The sequence below is a fragment of the Marmota marmota genome, unplaced genomic scaffold, assembly GCF_001458135.2.
Source record: "Marmota marmota marmota unplaced genomic scaffold, marMar, whole genome shotgun sequence".
Taxonomy (NCBI): Eukaryota; Metazoa; Chordata; class Mammalia; order Rodentia; family Sciuridae; genus Marmota; species Marmota marmota.
The window spans coordinates 3,147,606-3,161,190 of NW_025999960.1; the positions used below are offsets into that span (position 1 = coordinate 3,147,606).

At 36.5% G+C, this 13,585-nt stretch overlaps 1 protein-coding gene across 2 annotated transcripts in view; it reads right to left on the reverse strand.

Annotated features, from left to right (window-relative positions):
• Sinhcaf (SIN3-HDAC complex associated factor) overlaps window positions 1–13,585 on the reverse strand; it is a 35,194-nt gene that overhangs the window by 3,824 nt on the left and 17,785 nt on the right. For both annotated transcript variants that reach the window (XM_015493206.2, XM_048802494.1), the window contains exons 4-5: window positions 11,995–12,121; window positions 3,574–3,724 (exon numbers count right to left, since the gene is read on the reverse strand). In XM_015493206.2, coding sequence (XP_015348692.1) covers window positions 3,574–3,724; window positions 11,995–12,121 — 278 coding nt within the window. The remainder of the gene's footprint in view (window positions 1–3,573; window positions 3,725–11,994; window positions 12,122–13,585) is intronic.

Genomic DNA, 13,585 nt, shown 5'->3' on the forward strand with positions numbered 1-13,585 from the left:
GATTATCAAATTTTTTTTAACATGTTTTCATTTAATGAGGTATTTCATTTGTGTAATACCAAGTCCTGTGCCCAGTTTTCTGTTCGTTTGTCTTATACTTCCTTTCACAGGAGTTGTTTATGTATTCAACATACTAATACTTTGGCAGATGTATTAGATATCCTCTTCCTTCCTTCCTTCTACTAGAAATTGAACCCAGGGACTCATGCAGGCTACAAAACCACATCCTCTCAGTTTTACTATAACCATGAATGTGGTATGCCTCGTTAGTTATTTAAAATGTTATTCAGGGGCTGGGGCTGGAGCTCAGCGGTACCACATTTGCCTGGCATGTGTGAGGCAATGGGTTTGATTCTCAGCACCACATATAAATAATAAAGATCTATCACCAACTAAAAAAAAAATTTAAAAAAAATAAATAAAATGTTATTCAATAATGTATATGATTTTTAGATATTTTCTACATAAAGGGTTCTATATTTCCCGCTAGGTTTTATTTATTTATTTACTACTAGGTTTTAAAAATATTTTCTAATGATATTCTAACACAACACTGCCTTGGCTTAAATTCTGTTTGACTTACTGTGTAATAAATAAATTACTTCCTTTCTACCTGTTTCCATAAAATGCATCCTACAACTGTTTTAAGGATTAAATGGAATAATATATGCAAACCATCTATAAAGCACTGTTCCAAGTGTTTACTACTGCTGCTACTACTGTTACTACCACTAACCAACAATCACCACATCATCCATAGCTACTGAATTTGCTAACCTTCTGTGATAGTAAACATTCCTTGATTTATTCCTAATCTGAAGAGAAAATGCTTTCATTTTATCACAATTAAGTATGATGCTGGCTGTACTTTTTTTAATATACCCATTATCCAGGTAACTGAGTTCTCTTCTATGCCTGTTTTATGTTTTGTTTTAAAATTTAAAGAAATGTTTGCATTTGTCAAAACCTTCTCTGTGCCACCCTCCCTTTCTTTTACATCCCCAAAATATATGTATCTGGTAATTTATGGTATCAAAGTTATATTGACTTTATAAAGGTTTGAGGCTTATGCTTTCTTCTACCCATATCCACAGACTGGAAAAGTCAGTACAAGATTACAATCATGAGTGTTTAGTAGAACTTGCCACTCAAGGCCCAGGATTTCTTTGAGGGAAGTCTCTCCCTCTGTCTTAATTGAACCTAGGAACACTTATTCACTGAGCCACATCCCAGCAAATCCCCACCTACCGCTTTTTTTTGGGGGAGGGGGGGACAGTATCACAGTAAGTTGCTGATTTGAACTTGTGCTCTTCCTGCCTTGGCCTCCCCCAAGCCAATGGGATCATAGGCATGTGTCACCCCTATCGGCTTGGGAGGAGACTTGACCACTGAATCAATGTTTATTAAAAGAAAATTCAAGTCTTTCTTGAGACAGACTTGGTTAGATTTTTCTAGTAATGTGTCCACATTACAAAAGTTTAATTTATTGGCAAAGTTGTTTATAATTACTTTTAATCTTTTAAATTTCTACTTCATCTAAGCCTCTTTTTTCCTTCCCTAAAATTGCTTGTGTATGTTCTTTTTCTTGATGCACTTCATCTCCAGTTAATTTTTTTCATAAGAACCTTTTTGAAAACCTACTAATTCTCTCCTCTGTGTATCACCTTTCTGTCCTATTTATTTCTTGTCTTCCCCCTTCCACCCTCCAATGCTGGGGATCAAATTCATGACTTCACACACACTAGGCAAGTGCTGTACCACTGAGCTACATCTCCAATCTTCTACTCTCATCTTTGGGATTCCCGTTTATTATATATATAGTTGTATTGGCTTTTATGTTAGATACATATCAGATTCTTCATTTTTAAGTCTTCTTTTAAAAAAAATTTATTTTTAATTATAGTTTGACACAATACTTTTGTTTCATTTATTTTTTTTTTAATTTGGTGCCGAGAATCGAACCCAGAGCCTCTCATGTGCTAAAGGAGCACTCTACAACTGAGCCACAACCCCAGCCCAAGTTTTCCTTTTTTAGCAATCAAAGACAATATGGGGCTGGGGTTGTGGCTCAGAGGTAAAATGCTCATCTGGCGTGTGCGATGTCCTGGGTTGAATCCTCAAGCACTACATAAAAATAAATAAATAAAACAAAGGTATTGTGTCCAACTGCAACCAAAAAATACACATTAAAAAAAAGACAATAAATACTTCTCCATCTGCATTTTTAGTTTCACTGTGCACATCTTGTTTTATGGTGTTATTTAGTTTTTGTTCAGTTATAAATATTTTTTAAGTTCTAACAATGATATATCCCAGCCCTATTCTACTGTATTTCTACTATACTTTTTGTCCCACTTGTGATTTATGCCTTTTCTGTTTTGCAAACTTTTGGGTAGGAAACTACTCTTATTCTATAATTCCCGCCTCCTCCATTTTTCTTTGGAGGTCTTATACTTTTTTATTCTTTTAGTGATTACACAATTAATTTATCAAATTCTAAAAAGTTATTCAGTCTTATTATCAAAAGGCAAAGAACATTTAGACACTTCCTACCACCTCTATCACTTCAAGTTAAAATGCTATAATTATCATGCATTTTTTTTCTTCACTATTAAAACTACTGTCCTTGTAAAGTGTTCAAATTTATCTAGATGTTTATTAATTTATTTATCCTTCTTTCCTCCCAGAACCTCAATGTAGAATCTCTTTCCTTTTGCCTCTGTGAGAATCAGCTTGCTGGCAAGCTCCAATTTTTTTTCCTAGTCAAAATGTCTCATGAGGGGCTGGGGTTATAGCTCAGTATTAGAGCACTTGCCTAGCATGTGTGAGGCTCTGGGTTTGATCCCCAGCACCACATAAAACTAAATAAACCAAATAAAGCATTGGGGGGAGGGAGGATGTCTCATTAGCTTTTTTACAAAAGATATTTTTGCTATATATAATTTTAGATCAAGAAGTATTATCTCTTGGTCCACTGAAGATATTAATCTACTGTTTTCTTGCTTTTTTTATCCATGCTTCTTAATGTGTTCCTTTGAAAATAATGTGTTTTCTCACTCCCTACAGTTATATTTTGTCTTTCGTATTCTGTAGTTTCACTACCCAATGTCTACAGATGAAAATCTTGCCTTTTGTTTATCTTGAATCCTAAAAAAAAAAAACAATCCCTATCTACTTTCTCTTTCTGGGGCTTTGGGGCCACACATTCACTTAGCATTTGTCCTGGGTATTCTTTATTAACTTACCCACCCATTAATGACATTTGACTTTAAAAAGGAACTTTTTAAAATTATATGTCTAGCAGCTGTGGTTTTGGAGGTTTTTTTGATGACAAAAGTTGTAAGTGGGAAAATGCTTCTTGTAATTAAGATGGGTGCTGATTGAAAAGAGATTTTTCTGGGCTGGGGATGTGGCTCAAGCAGTAGCGCGCTCGCCTGGCATGCGTGCGGCCCAGGTTCGATCCTCAGCACCACATACAAAGATGTTGTGTCTGCCGAAAACTAAAAAAAAATATATATATATATTTTAAAAAAAAATAAAGAAAAAAGAAAAGAAATTTTCTGTTGCATTTACCTTTTCCAGTAAGTAAGATCTAAAAAGGAAAAAACTGGTGTTCTATTAGAGCCAGAAGCCATTTCTGTATCTGAGCCATCATCTGACTGGTTACTATAACAAGGAGATTGAGCTGGGGAGGCACTTGAGGTGGTACTGTGAGCATCAGAATCTGCAATAAAGAGAAAACACAGTTAATTTCATTACATGTAAATGCAACTAGTGCTGTTAAACTTCAAATTGTGTTAATTACAAATAGGCCCACTGTAAGTAATGCTAAATACAAAATGTGATTGGGATGGGGCTGTAGCTCCGGGATAGAGTGCTTGCCTTGCACATGTGAGGTACTGCTGATCCTCAGCACCACATATAAAGATATTGTGTTCATCTACAACTAAAAAAATATTTTTAAAAAAATGTGTTCAAGGGGCTGGGATTGTGGCTCAGTGGTAGAGTGCTTGCCTAGCATGCATGAGACCCTGGGTTCAATTCTGAGCACCACATAAACGTAAAATAAAGATATTGTGTCCACCTAAAACTAAAAAATAAATATTTTTTTAAAAATGTATTCAATACACCTTAGCCTACTAAACATAGCTGTTTCTGGCTTGACTGTATAGCTGATTAGAAGCTACTGTTTGCTGTGGCTGCCCAGCATTTTAAGGAAATCATACTGTATACATAGCTAGCTTGAGAAAAGATTCAAATTCAAAATCTGAAGTATTGCTTTTATTAAATGCATATTGTTTTCACACTATCATACAATCAAGAAATTCTAAATCAAGGACATAATGGAGACTTAAGACTGAATAAATTGGCAAAAAGAAGGTTAAAAAAAAGACTGATATTTAAAGATGTTTGCACTGCAATAATTTTTAAGAGAATGTCTGTTTCCAAGAAGATGGAATGCATGTATTTTTCTCTGTTCCTCCTGCTTATAGAACTAAAAACCTGTGCATTACATATAAAACTAACCTAAAACTCTGAAAGGTGATGACCATATATGCAGCTTGGGGCCCAAGGAATGAATGACACAGTCATGAATTACCTACTTTTACTGGATTTTCTTTTCACCTCAAATTTGGAAGTGAAGCTTCAGCAAACCAAAAACAACAAAATGCACAGATGACTCCCCAACCGCCCCCCACGCCAAAAAAAACAAAGGGTTCAATAAAAGCCAGCTCTCTCTAGTCAAAGGACCAGGAAAAACGCAATTAAGACAGTTTTCTTTTATTAGACAATAATGATTATCTCCAGCAGCACACTGGTGGCCATTGCCCACCACTCTAAGCAAAGACTAAGCAGGGAACCTAGATTTCCACCTTCATTAAATTGCTTTGAGGCACCAATATCTCCACCAGGTGCCAGAGGAAGCCCAGTGAAGAGCCAGGACTTTCACTAAGAAAAAAGCTACCTTACCATGTGAAAGTCCTACAAATCCTGCTTCGCTTCCCCACACTAATAACAAGGAATCTTTGCCCTCACCTGTCAATGGTGACTGAGGGATCTGACTTCTAAAAAAAGTAGTAATAACATGGTGATAGCACCCCATCCCCCTTGCCCTGATGCAAGTGTCCAAAAAAGGTAAAATTTAAATAAGATCCAAAGTCTAACAATATAAGCCGAAAATGTCCAAGATTCAACCAAAAATCACATCATACCAAAACCCACAAAGATTCCAACCAAATGAAAAGACATGCCAAAAAGATAGATGTTAGAATTATCTGATGAAGATTCCCACCCCTCTGGGGCAGGGGGCAGGGATTGAACTCAGGGCCACTGGAGCCACATCCCCACCCTATTTCATATTTTGAGACAGGATCTCACTGACTTGCTTAGCAGCCTTGATTTTGCTGAGACTGGGTTTGAACTCATGATCCTTCTGCCTCAGCCTCTCCAGCCACTGGGATTACAGTCATGCACCTCTGCACCTGGCTTCTAATGAAGATTTTAAAGCAGCCATAAGAAAAAACACTTCAATAAGCAATCATGAAATGTTTAAAACAAATGAAAACATAAGCCAGGCCAATGGCACATACCTATAACCCTAGTACTGTGGAGGCTGAGGCAGGAGGATCTCAAGGTCAAGAAAGCCTCAGCAACTTAAAGTGACCCTGTATCAACATAAAAAATGTTTGGGGGTGTGGCTCAGACAGAATTCCTCTGGGCTCAATCCCTTGTGCAAAGTGGCAAGGGATAGGCTCAGTAAACAGGCTCAACAATGGAGAGGACAAAGAAACCTAAACAGTTAACAGAAGAAAGAACAGAAATTACCAAATCTGAACACAGTGAAACCCTACTGTAAGTCCTGGAAGAATAGGAGAAAGGAAAGGAAAGAGGAAAAAAAAAAGAAGGAAGAAAGAAATCAGCTACAGAAAAACACTTTACCTATTAGGGAAAACCAATAGATTCTGATTTACTAAGGAATAAAGGCAATTTATTAGATGCAGAATTAAACCTGACCAATATTTTGGCCCTCAGAAGTCGTCACATAAACATGCCAGAAAACAAATCTTTTGTTTGATACTCACTATGACAAAAGGCTATAGTTCTGCTATATCACAGCCAGTATCATAATAAAGAGTGAAATTTAATGCAACCTCTAAACTAAAAACTCCCTGCTCCCAGGACAAATGAACAGAATAATTCTATAATTCAGAAAACCAATCAAATATTTATTAAGTACAAAACCCTGTTATATGCTACATGAGTGAAAAAGAATAAAGGATACTAAAGAGCTCACAAGTTTGTATTAATAAGCATTTACATAAAATAGCATAAGCTTATGTATCTAAAAAGTACCATGAGTGTTTTTAATACATTAATTTATTTCCAGTGTAAATAGCATTCAAGGTCATTAAAAAAAAAAAAAAAACCTAACAAAATCCTTAAAGACAGAAGGCTTCAAAGGAATAAGTACAGGAGAATAAAAACTTTCCAAATATGGGGCTGGGGTTGTGGCTCAGTTCTTGAGCACCAGCCTAGCAATAGCAAGTCCCTGGGTTCGATCATCAGCACCACATAAAAATAAGTAAAAATAAGGTGGGCTGGGGCTGGGGCTGGGGCTCAGTGGTAGAGTGCCTGCCTTGTAGGTGTGAGGCCCTGAATTCGATCCTCTGCACCACGTAAAAATAAAGATGTTGTGTCCATCTACAACTAAAAGAATATTAAAAAAAAAAAAAAAAGATTTAAAATAAAATAAAGGTATTGTGTCCAACCACATCTAAAAAATATTAAAAAAAAAAAACTTTCCACATAATTAACCTTAGTAGTCAGCTCTACACTACTGAGGAAAGCTCACTGTCCTAGGAGGTGCTTAACATCTTCAAACCATTTGAAAATCCAGTTATTTGCCATTTTTAAACTTTTTTTTTTTTTAAATTTTGAGATAGACCCTAAATTGCTTAGGGCCTCGCTAAACTGCTGAACCTGCAATCCTCCTACCTCTCAATCTCTCAGGTAGCTGACTGAGGCTATCTACAGGTATGCACCACATAGGCTGGATTACCCTGTTTTCTTTAACCTATAGAAACCATTTCTTATGGTTTAATCTCAAACTCTAGGAAGTACATTTGAACGCAATGAAGAATTCTTCTAGAATGTAAATCTGGAAATTCTTCAAATAACTGCAATCTTAAAAGTCTTTAAAATTAGGTAAGATTTAAAAAGGTACAAAGGAGTGATTAAGGTAACATGAGGTTAGCTGGGAATAGTGGTATACGCCTGTATAAACCCATCTGCTCAGGAGGCTGAGGTTGAAAGATCTGAGCTCAAGGCCAGCCTTAGCAACACACTGAGACCCTGTCTCCAAAAAAAAAAAAAAGCATAAGGTAGGTAAAGGTAATAAGGAAAGCCACTATGTGCTACAGAAACTGAGAAACGGATTTAGCTCAAATATGCTTTTACTAAAATAGGACCTTCAAAGACTTTTTAGGGAACATTTATTCTATCACAATCAGAAATCAATGTAGATTTTGAAAAGGATGCCATAAAAAGAATAGCGAGCCAGGCATAGTGGTGGCAAGCCTATAATCCCAGTGGCTCAAAGAGGCTGATTGAAGGGATGGGACTGTGGCTCATGGTGGAGCACTTATCTAGCATGCATGAAGCACTGGGTTCGGATCCCCAGCACCATAAATTTTATATATATATACATAAATAAATAGATAAATAAATAAAGGTATTATGTCCATCTACAAGTAAAATAATATATATATTTTTTAAACAAGAGGCTGATGGACAAGGATCACAAAGTTAAAAACCAGAGTCAGGACCACAGAAAGCCCTGTCTCAAAATTTAAAAATAAATAAATAAATGAAAAGGGCTGAGGGTACTGGGATTGTGCACAATGGTACAGTGTGAGGCACTGGGTTCAATTCTCATCACCACATATAAGTAAATAAAAAAATAAAGGTCCATTGACAACTAAAAAAATATTTTTAAAAATTCATTAAAAAAAAAGGTTAGGGATGTGATTCAGTGGTTAAGCGCCTGTGAATTCAATCTAGTACCCTACCCTCCCCAAAAATAGCCAAGTCAGGTGTTACTCAGGCATATGCCTGTAAATCCCAACAACACAGGAGCAGAGTCAGAGAACTGCAAGTTCTGAGAATTGCAAGTCAGCCTCAGCAAATTAGCAAGACACTGTCCCAAAATAAAAAGTGGGGATGTAGTTTAATGTTAAAGCACCCCGGGTTCAATCCACCATACCAAAAATAAACAAATAATAGATAGCGAATGGGCTGGAGATATAGCTCAGTTGGTAGAGTGCTTGCCTTATATGCACAAGGCCCTTGGTTCAAATCCCCAGCACCACAAAAGAAGAAAGCTAAGACTGTGTGTCTTACAAAACCCTTTTTTAATGCAATTATCCCCATTTCTCCAATTAGAATATTGTGGATAAATGTTAATTGACTCCAAAGCAAGCCATTGCTTAATGATAAGAACTGTTATTTCTTTTCAGTTGGTACTGCAGATTGAACCCAGGAGTACTTTACCATTGAACCACATCCCCAGACCTTCAAGGATTGAACCCAAGGGCACTCAACCACAGAATCACATCCCTAGCCCTTTTTATATTTTATTTAGAGACAAGGTGTTACTGAGTTTCTTAGGGCCTCACTAAATTGCTGAGGCTGGCTTTCAACTTATGATCCTCCTACCTCAGCCTCTTAAGCTGCTCCCAGCCCCCCCTTTTTTTTTTTTTAATTTTATTTTTTATTTCGAGAAAGGGTCTCACTAAATTGCTCTAAATTTAAAGAGTCTCACTAAGTTACTGAGGCTGGCCTCAAACTTGCAATCCTCCTACTTCAGCATCCCAAGTTATAGGATTACAGATATGGGCCAAAATGCCCAAATCTTTAAGCTCTAGGTCCAATGCCTTTCCAGTACACCACATAACAATGTTTTTCTGGGCATAGTGGCACACACCTGTAATCCCGGAGACTCAGGAGGCTGAGGCAGGAGGATTGAAAGTTTGAGGCAGGAGGACTGAAAGTTGTGGGATCCTGTCTTTAAAAAGAGCTAGAGTCATACTCAGTAGAAGTGCCTCTGGGTTCAATCCCCAGTATAGTTTTTTTTTTTTTTTTTAAAGGGAGTATACAGACCATACACGATGTACTGTCTCCAAACTTGTTATGATGTATACAGGATCTAGTAATTCACAATATACCTAAGAAAAACCTATTTCAGTTTGAGTTGTGAATATTCACACACCTTATCAAAGGGATTTACTTTCAGTTTCCAACCACTACACAGTCCAGCTTTATCTTAAAACTCTTTAAGGTACAATGGACATATTTCCTTAGGTAAGATCAAAGTAATATTACTTTGTCTATTACTAAAGGAAAAGAGCTAAGAATATACATGTGAATAATCAATTCCTCTGCCTTCAAGTGATAGAAGAATATTACAATTTCCAAAATATTCATTAAAACATCTAGTCAGAATGGAGGGTAACAACATTAAACCTTCTTATTTTTGGAAGGTAGATGACAATTGGTTTAAAAAAAAAAAGGAACACACATAATTAAAACACATACACACAGACATACTGTTATGTTTCTTAAATGTTTTACTATTAATATATTAAAATAGCTACCATAAATTAAATATATCATTAGAGTAACTAAAGGAAGACTGTGTATAACACTCTCTACTAAGAATGATCTGAAAAGATCAAGTACTGAAGCACTTGTTATGCTACCAGGGAAAAACAGTTGCCCTTTGGAGCACAGGACTTTGAAGTTAAGACAAACCTGTAAGTCAAACTCACCTCAATCACTTACTTACTAACTGACCTGGATCAAGAAATAGCCTCTCTGTGCTTCCTATCCTAAGTAATAAAATGGAAATAATAGCGATAGAGATGTAAAGTGTACAAAAGTGGTCAAAAATTAGTTCTCCCTCACTCAGTACTTTTCCTAGTTTACACTTAACTGTCTTTCAGTTATGCCACCATAATACCATCCCTCAGACGTGATACTCATAGTAATCTCACACACAACACAGGTGACTTTCAACCTAAAAGTCTGGAGACAGGCATTACTCAATTTGTGGGTTATAATTTCTAAAATTACTTTCTAGGAATCCAGGCTTTGCTCTCAGATTGTCCACTAATTATTTACATACCTTTTTTTTTTTTTATAGGCAGTACTGGGGATTGAACCCAGGGACCCACTATCATTATCCACACCCCTAATCCTTTTAATTTTGAGACAGCATCTCACTAAATTGCCCCGGCTGGCCTTTTTTGCCTCAATATCCCAAATAGCAGTTATTTTGTGAGTAACAGATATTTTCCAGGGGGGGAACAAGGCTTGTGTACCTTGCCTGGCTTACTATATTTTACTGCATAATTGTTGCACTCTGATTTTTCAGTCAAAAAATTGGTTTATAACCTTTTGTTGCATAATCATCACATGGTATAATTAATCTTGTTCTTCATGCCACTTAAAAGATTAAACAGAGCAGCGAAGTATTCACCAGTGGCATATGGATGCACATTTGTCCTTGTGGACACTGCAAGCCAAGCCTAGAATTGTCTGTACAAGCTCATAAGTGCTGCAGTACTAAACAAGTGTCACTGAGGACAGCACCATCAGATAACAAACCCAATAATAAAATGGCAGAATCTTTGGACACAGATTTTTTAAGTCCATATTTTGCAAATTTTGTAAAATTTTCAAGTGTAATATTTCAACTATAATGCACAAATCCTGAAGAACTAATGTTTTTAGTTTTTTCAGACCAGAAAAATGTTCAATAAACTGTCAAAGAAATGATCTTTGTTGATTTGGACTACTCAGTTTTAATGTATATTCACAAGCATTCCAAGCATCCTTCTCTTGCACTAAAGAAGTTCAATAATAAATGATATTTGAGTAATAACAGCAGAATTTTTTTAAAAAAAGAGCTGCACATAATAGTCACACTCCACTGGTTTTTTTTTTTTAATTTTTTTGTTAAGTTGTAGATGGACACAATACCTTTATTTTGTTTAATTTGCTGATGTGGTGCTAGGGATCAAACCCAGTGCCTCACACATGCTAGGCAAGCACTGTACCACTGAGCCACAATCCCAGCCCCTACTTATTTTTTTATGTGGTGCTGAAGATCTAACCCAGCACCTCACACCTGCTAAGTAAGCACTCTATACCACTGAGCTACAAATAAAAGCCCCCCACACTCTACTGTTCTAAAAAAAAATTGGCATAAAATCTGCAACAGGCCAGTGGCACACACTTATAATCCCAGTGGCTTGGGCTGGGGATGTGGCTCAAGCGGTAGCGCGCTCGCCTGGCATGCGTGCGGCCCAGGTTCGATCCTCAGCACCACATACAAAGATGTTGTGTCCGCCAAAAACTAAAAAACAAATATTAAAAAATTCTCTCTCTCTCTCTCTTACTCTCTTTTAAAAAAAAAAAAAAAATCCCAGTGGCTTAGGGGGCTGAGGCAGGATGATTATGAGTTCAAAGCCAGCCTCAGCAAAAGCGAGGCCCTAAACAACTCAGTGAGACACTGTCTCTAAATAAAATACAAAACAGGGCTGGGGATGTGGCTCAGTGGTTTTGAGTGACCCTGAGTTCAAACCCTGGTACCACCAGGAAACCTACAACAATTATACAGTAAAATATGGTATATATTTTTTGCATACCTCCTAAATTCAATTTCCTTTTGCATAAAAATCAAATACATAAAATAGAAATGTACCTTCTAGAAAACTAAGATTTTATAAAGAGACATCAAAGCAGTACAATCTGAAGTGGCTCAGTAAAGTATTTTTAAGATCAAAATCTAAAATTTCATAAAAATAAAGATCTCTACCAAGTCAGTTAAGAAATATGGGGAAAAACTGTCCACACATACGATATACCACCCCCAACAAAAAAATAAAAACTGAAAAATTACTCTCAGTACCAATGTTCAAATATCAAACTTACTGTGACGTTTAAATTCCTTCTGCAGTTTACTGATCTGGTTGCTTTTTATCCTGTTTCCAGATAGAGTTTTTACTTTCTTTGGTTTCAAAGTAGTCTTTAGACTAGGTCCTGCCCTTGCGTCTACCACCTGGAAGAAAACACTGAATATTTAATACCATTGAAGAGTTATATGTATCCCTTTGGTTCAGACCCATGCCTATTTGAGAACCAGAGTTTTACAAAATGTTTCTGAGGATTCATCTTTCATCATCACACAATATAAAGAATACTATTTATCTATTGGGTGTTTGTTTTTAAATTCTTTTTTTGAAATAATCACAGGGTCTGTGGGAAAAAAAGATTTAATAGATTTATGTTATGGGTTAATCATTACTAGATGACCCAACTAGGTGAAGAAGAATCAAGAATCAATTCTACAGGATGATGTATAACAATGTAAACAGCTTTCATTTATTTCTAATTCTACCACAAAGCAGTAAAGAGGCTCTTTTTGTTACTCTAATTTTAGTCTGAAGAAAATCAAGGTAATAAGAAAATTATGTATTTTGCGTTTTTCCATTAAGCTAATAAATAATCAAGGTGATTAGAGAGGAGACAAGACTGAAATCAAGGTCTTCAAATCTGTTCTTCATGTTCTTTTCACTATATAGTTGAATTCCTGAGGTCAGTTATGCAAAGGCAATACATGCTCCCCTATGTAGCCTGGCCATTGATCTATCCACGATGGTTCTACTATGGTACTATTTCTTGTGTGTTCATTCACATTTACTACTTGCAGATATGTATGTAAAAAGGAAGGTTGTCAGGCTGCAGTTGTGGCTCAGTGGTAGACCACTTGTGTAGCAAACATAAGGCACTGGATTCGATCCCCAGCATCACTTAAAAAATACTAAATAAAGATATTATGTCCATCTACAACTTAAAAAGTTTAAAAACCAAAGTTTTAAAGAAAAAAAAAAGAGTGGTGCGCAGTGGCACACACCTATAATCCCAGCGGCTCGGGAGATGGAGGCAGGAGGATCAAGAGTTCAAAGCCAGCCTCGGCAATTTAGCGAGGCGCTAAGCAGCTCAGTGAGACCCTATCTCTAAATAAAATAAAAAATAGCGCTGGGGACTCAATGGTCAAGTCCCCCTGAGTTCAATCCCTAGTATCACCCCACACACAGAAAAGGTTGCCATCTTCAAAATCAGAATTTTAATCTTCTCCAGATGAACTATTTAAGAAAAATTCATAGTTAGTAAGGTTAACAGATCCAAAAAAAATCTATCACAATAATTTAACATTGTCATCAAAAGACAGACTAAGGATAATAGAGGAAAAGATAAAGAAAAAATGCTTGTCTACTTAAAAACAATACTTTGTGGAAATTTCATGGAACTGAAAAGAGATCATATTAAGTAAGACTTGGGGCTGAGGGGGAGCTCAACAGTAAAAAGCACTTGCCTGGGGTATGCCAGACCCTGAGGCTCCAAACAAATTTAAATGTGTTGTTCTAATTTATCAAAAACTAAAAAAATTGGGTTGGTAGATATTTGAGTAATAACATGTGCCTCGCATGCACAAGGCCCTGGGTTCAATCCCCAGCACCAC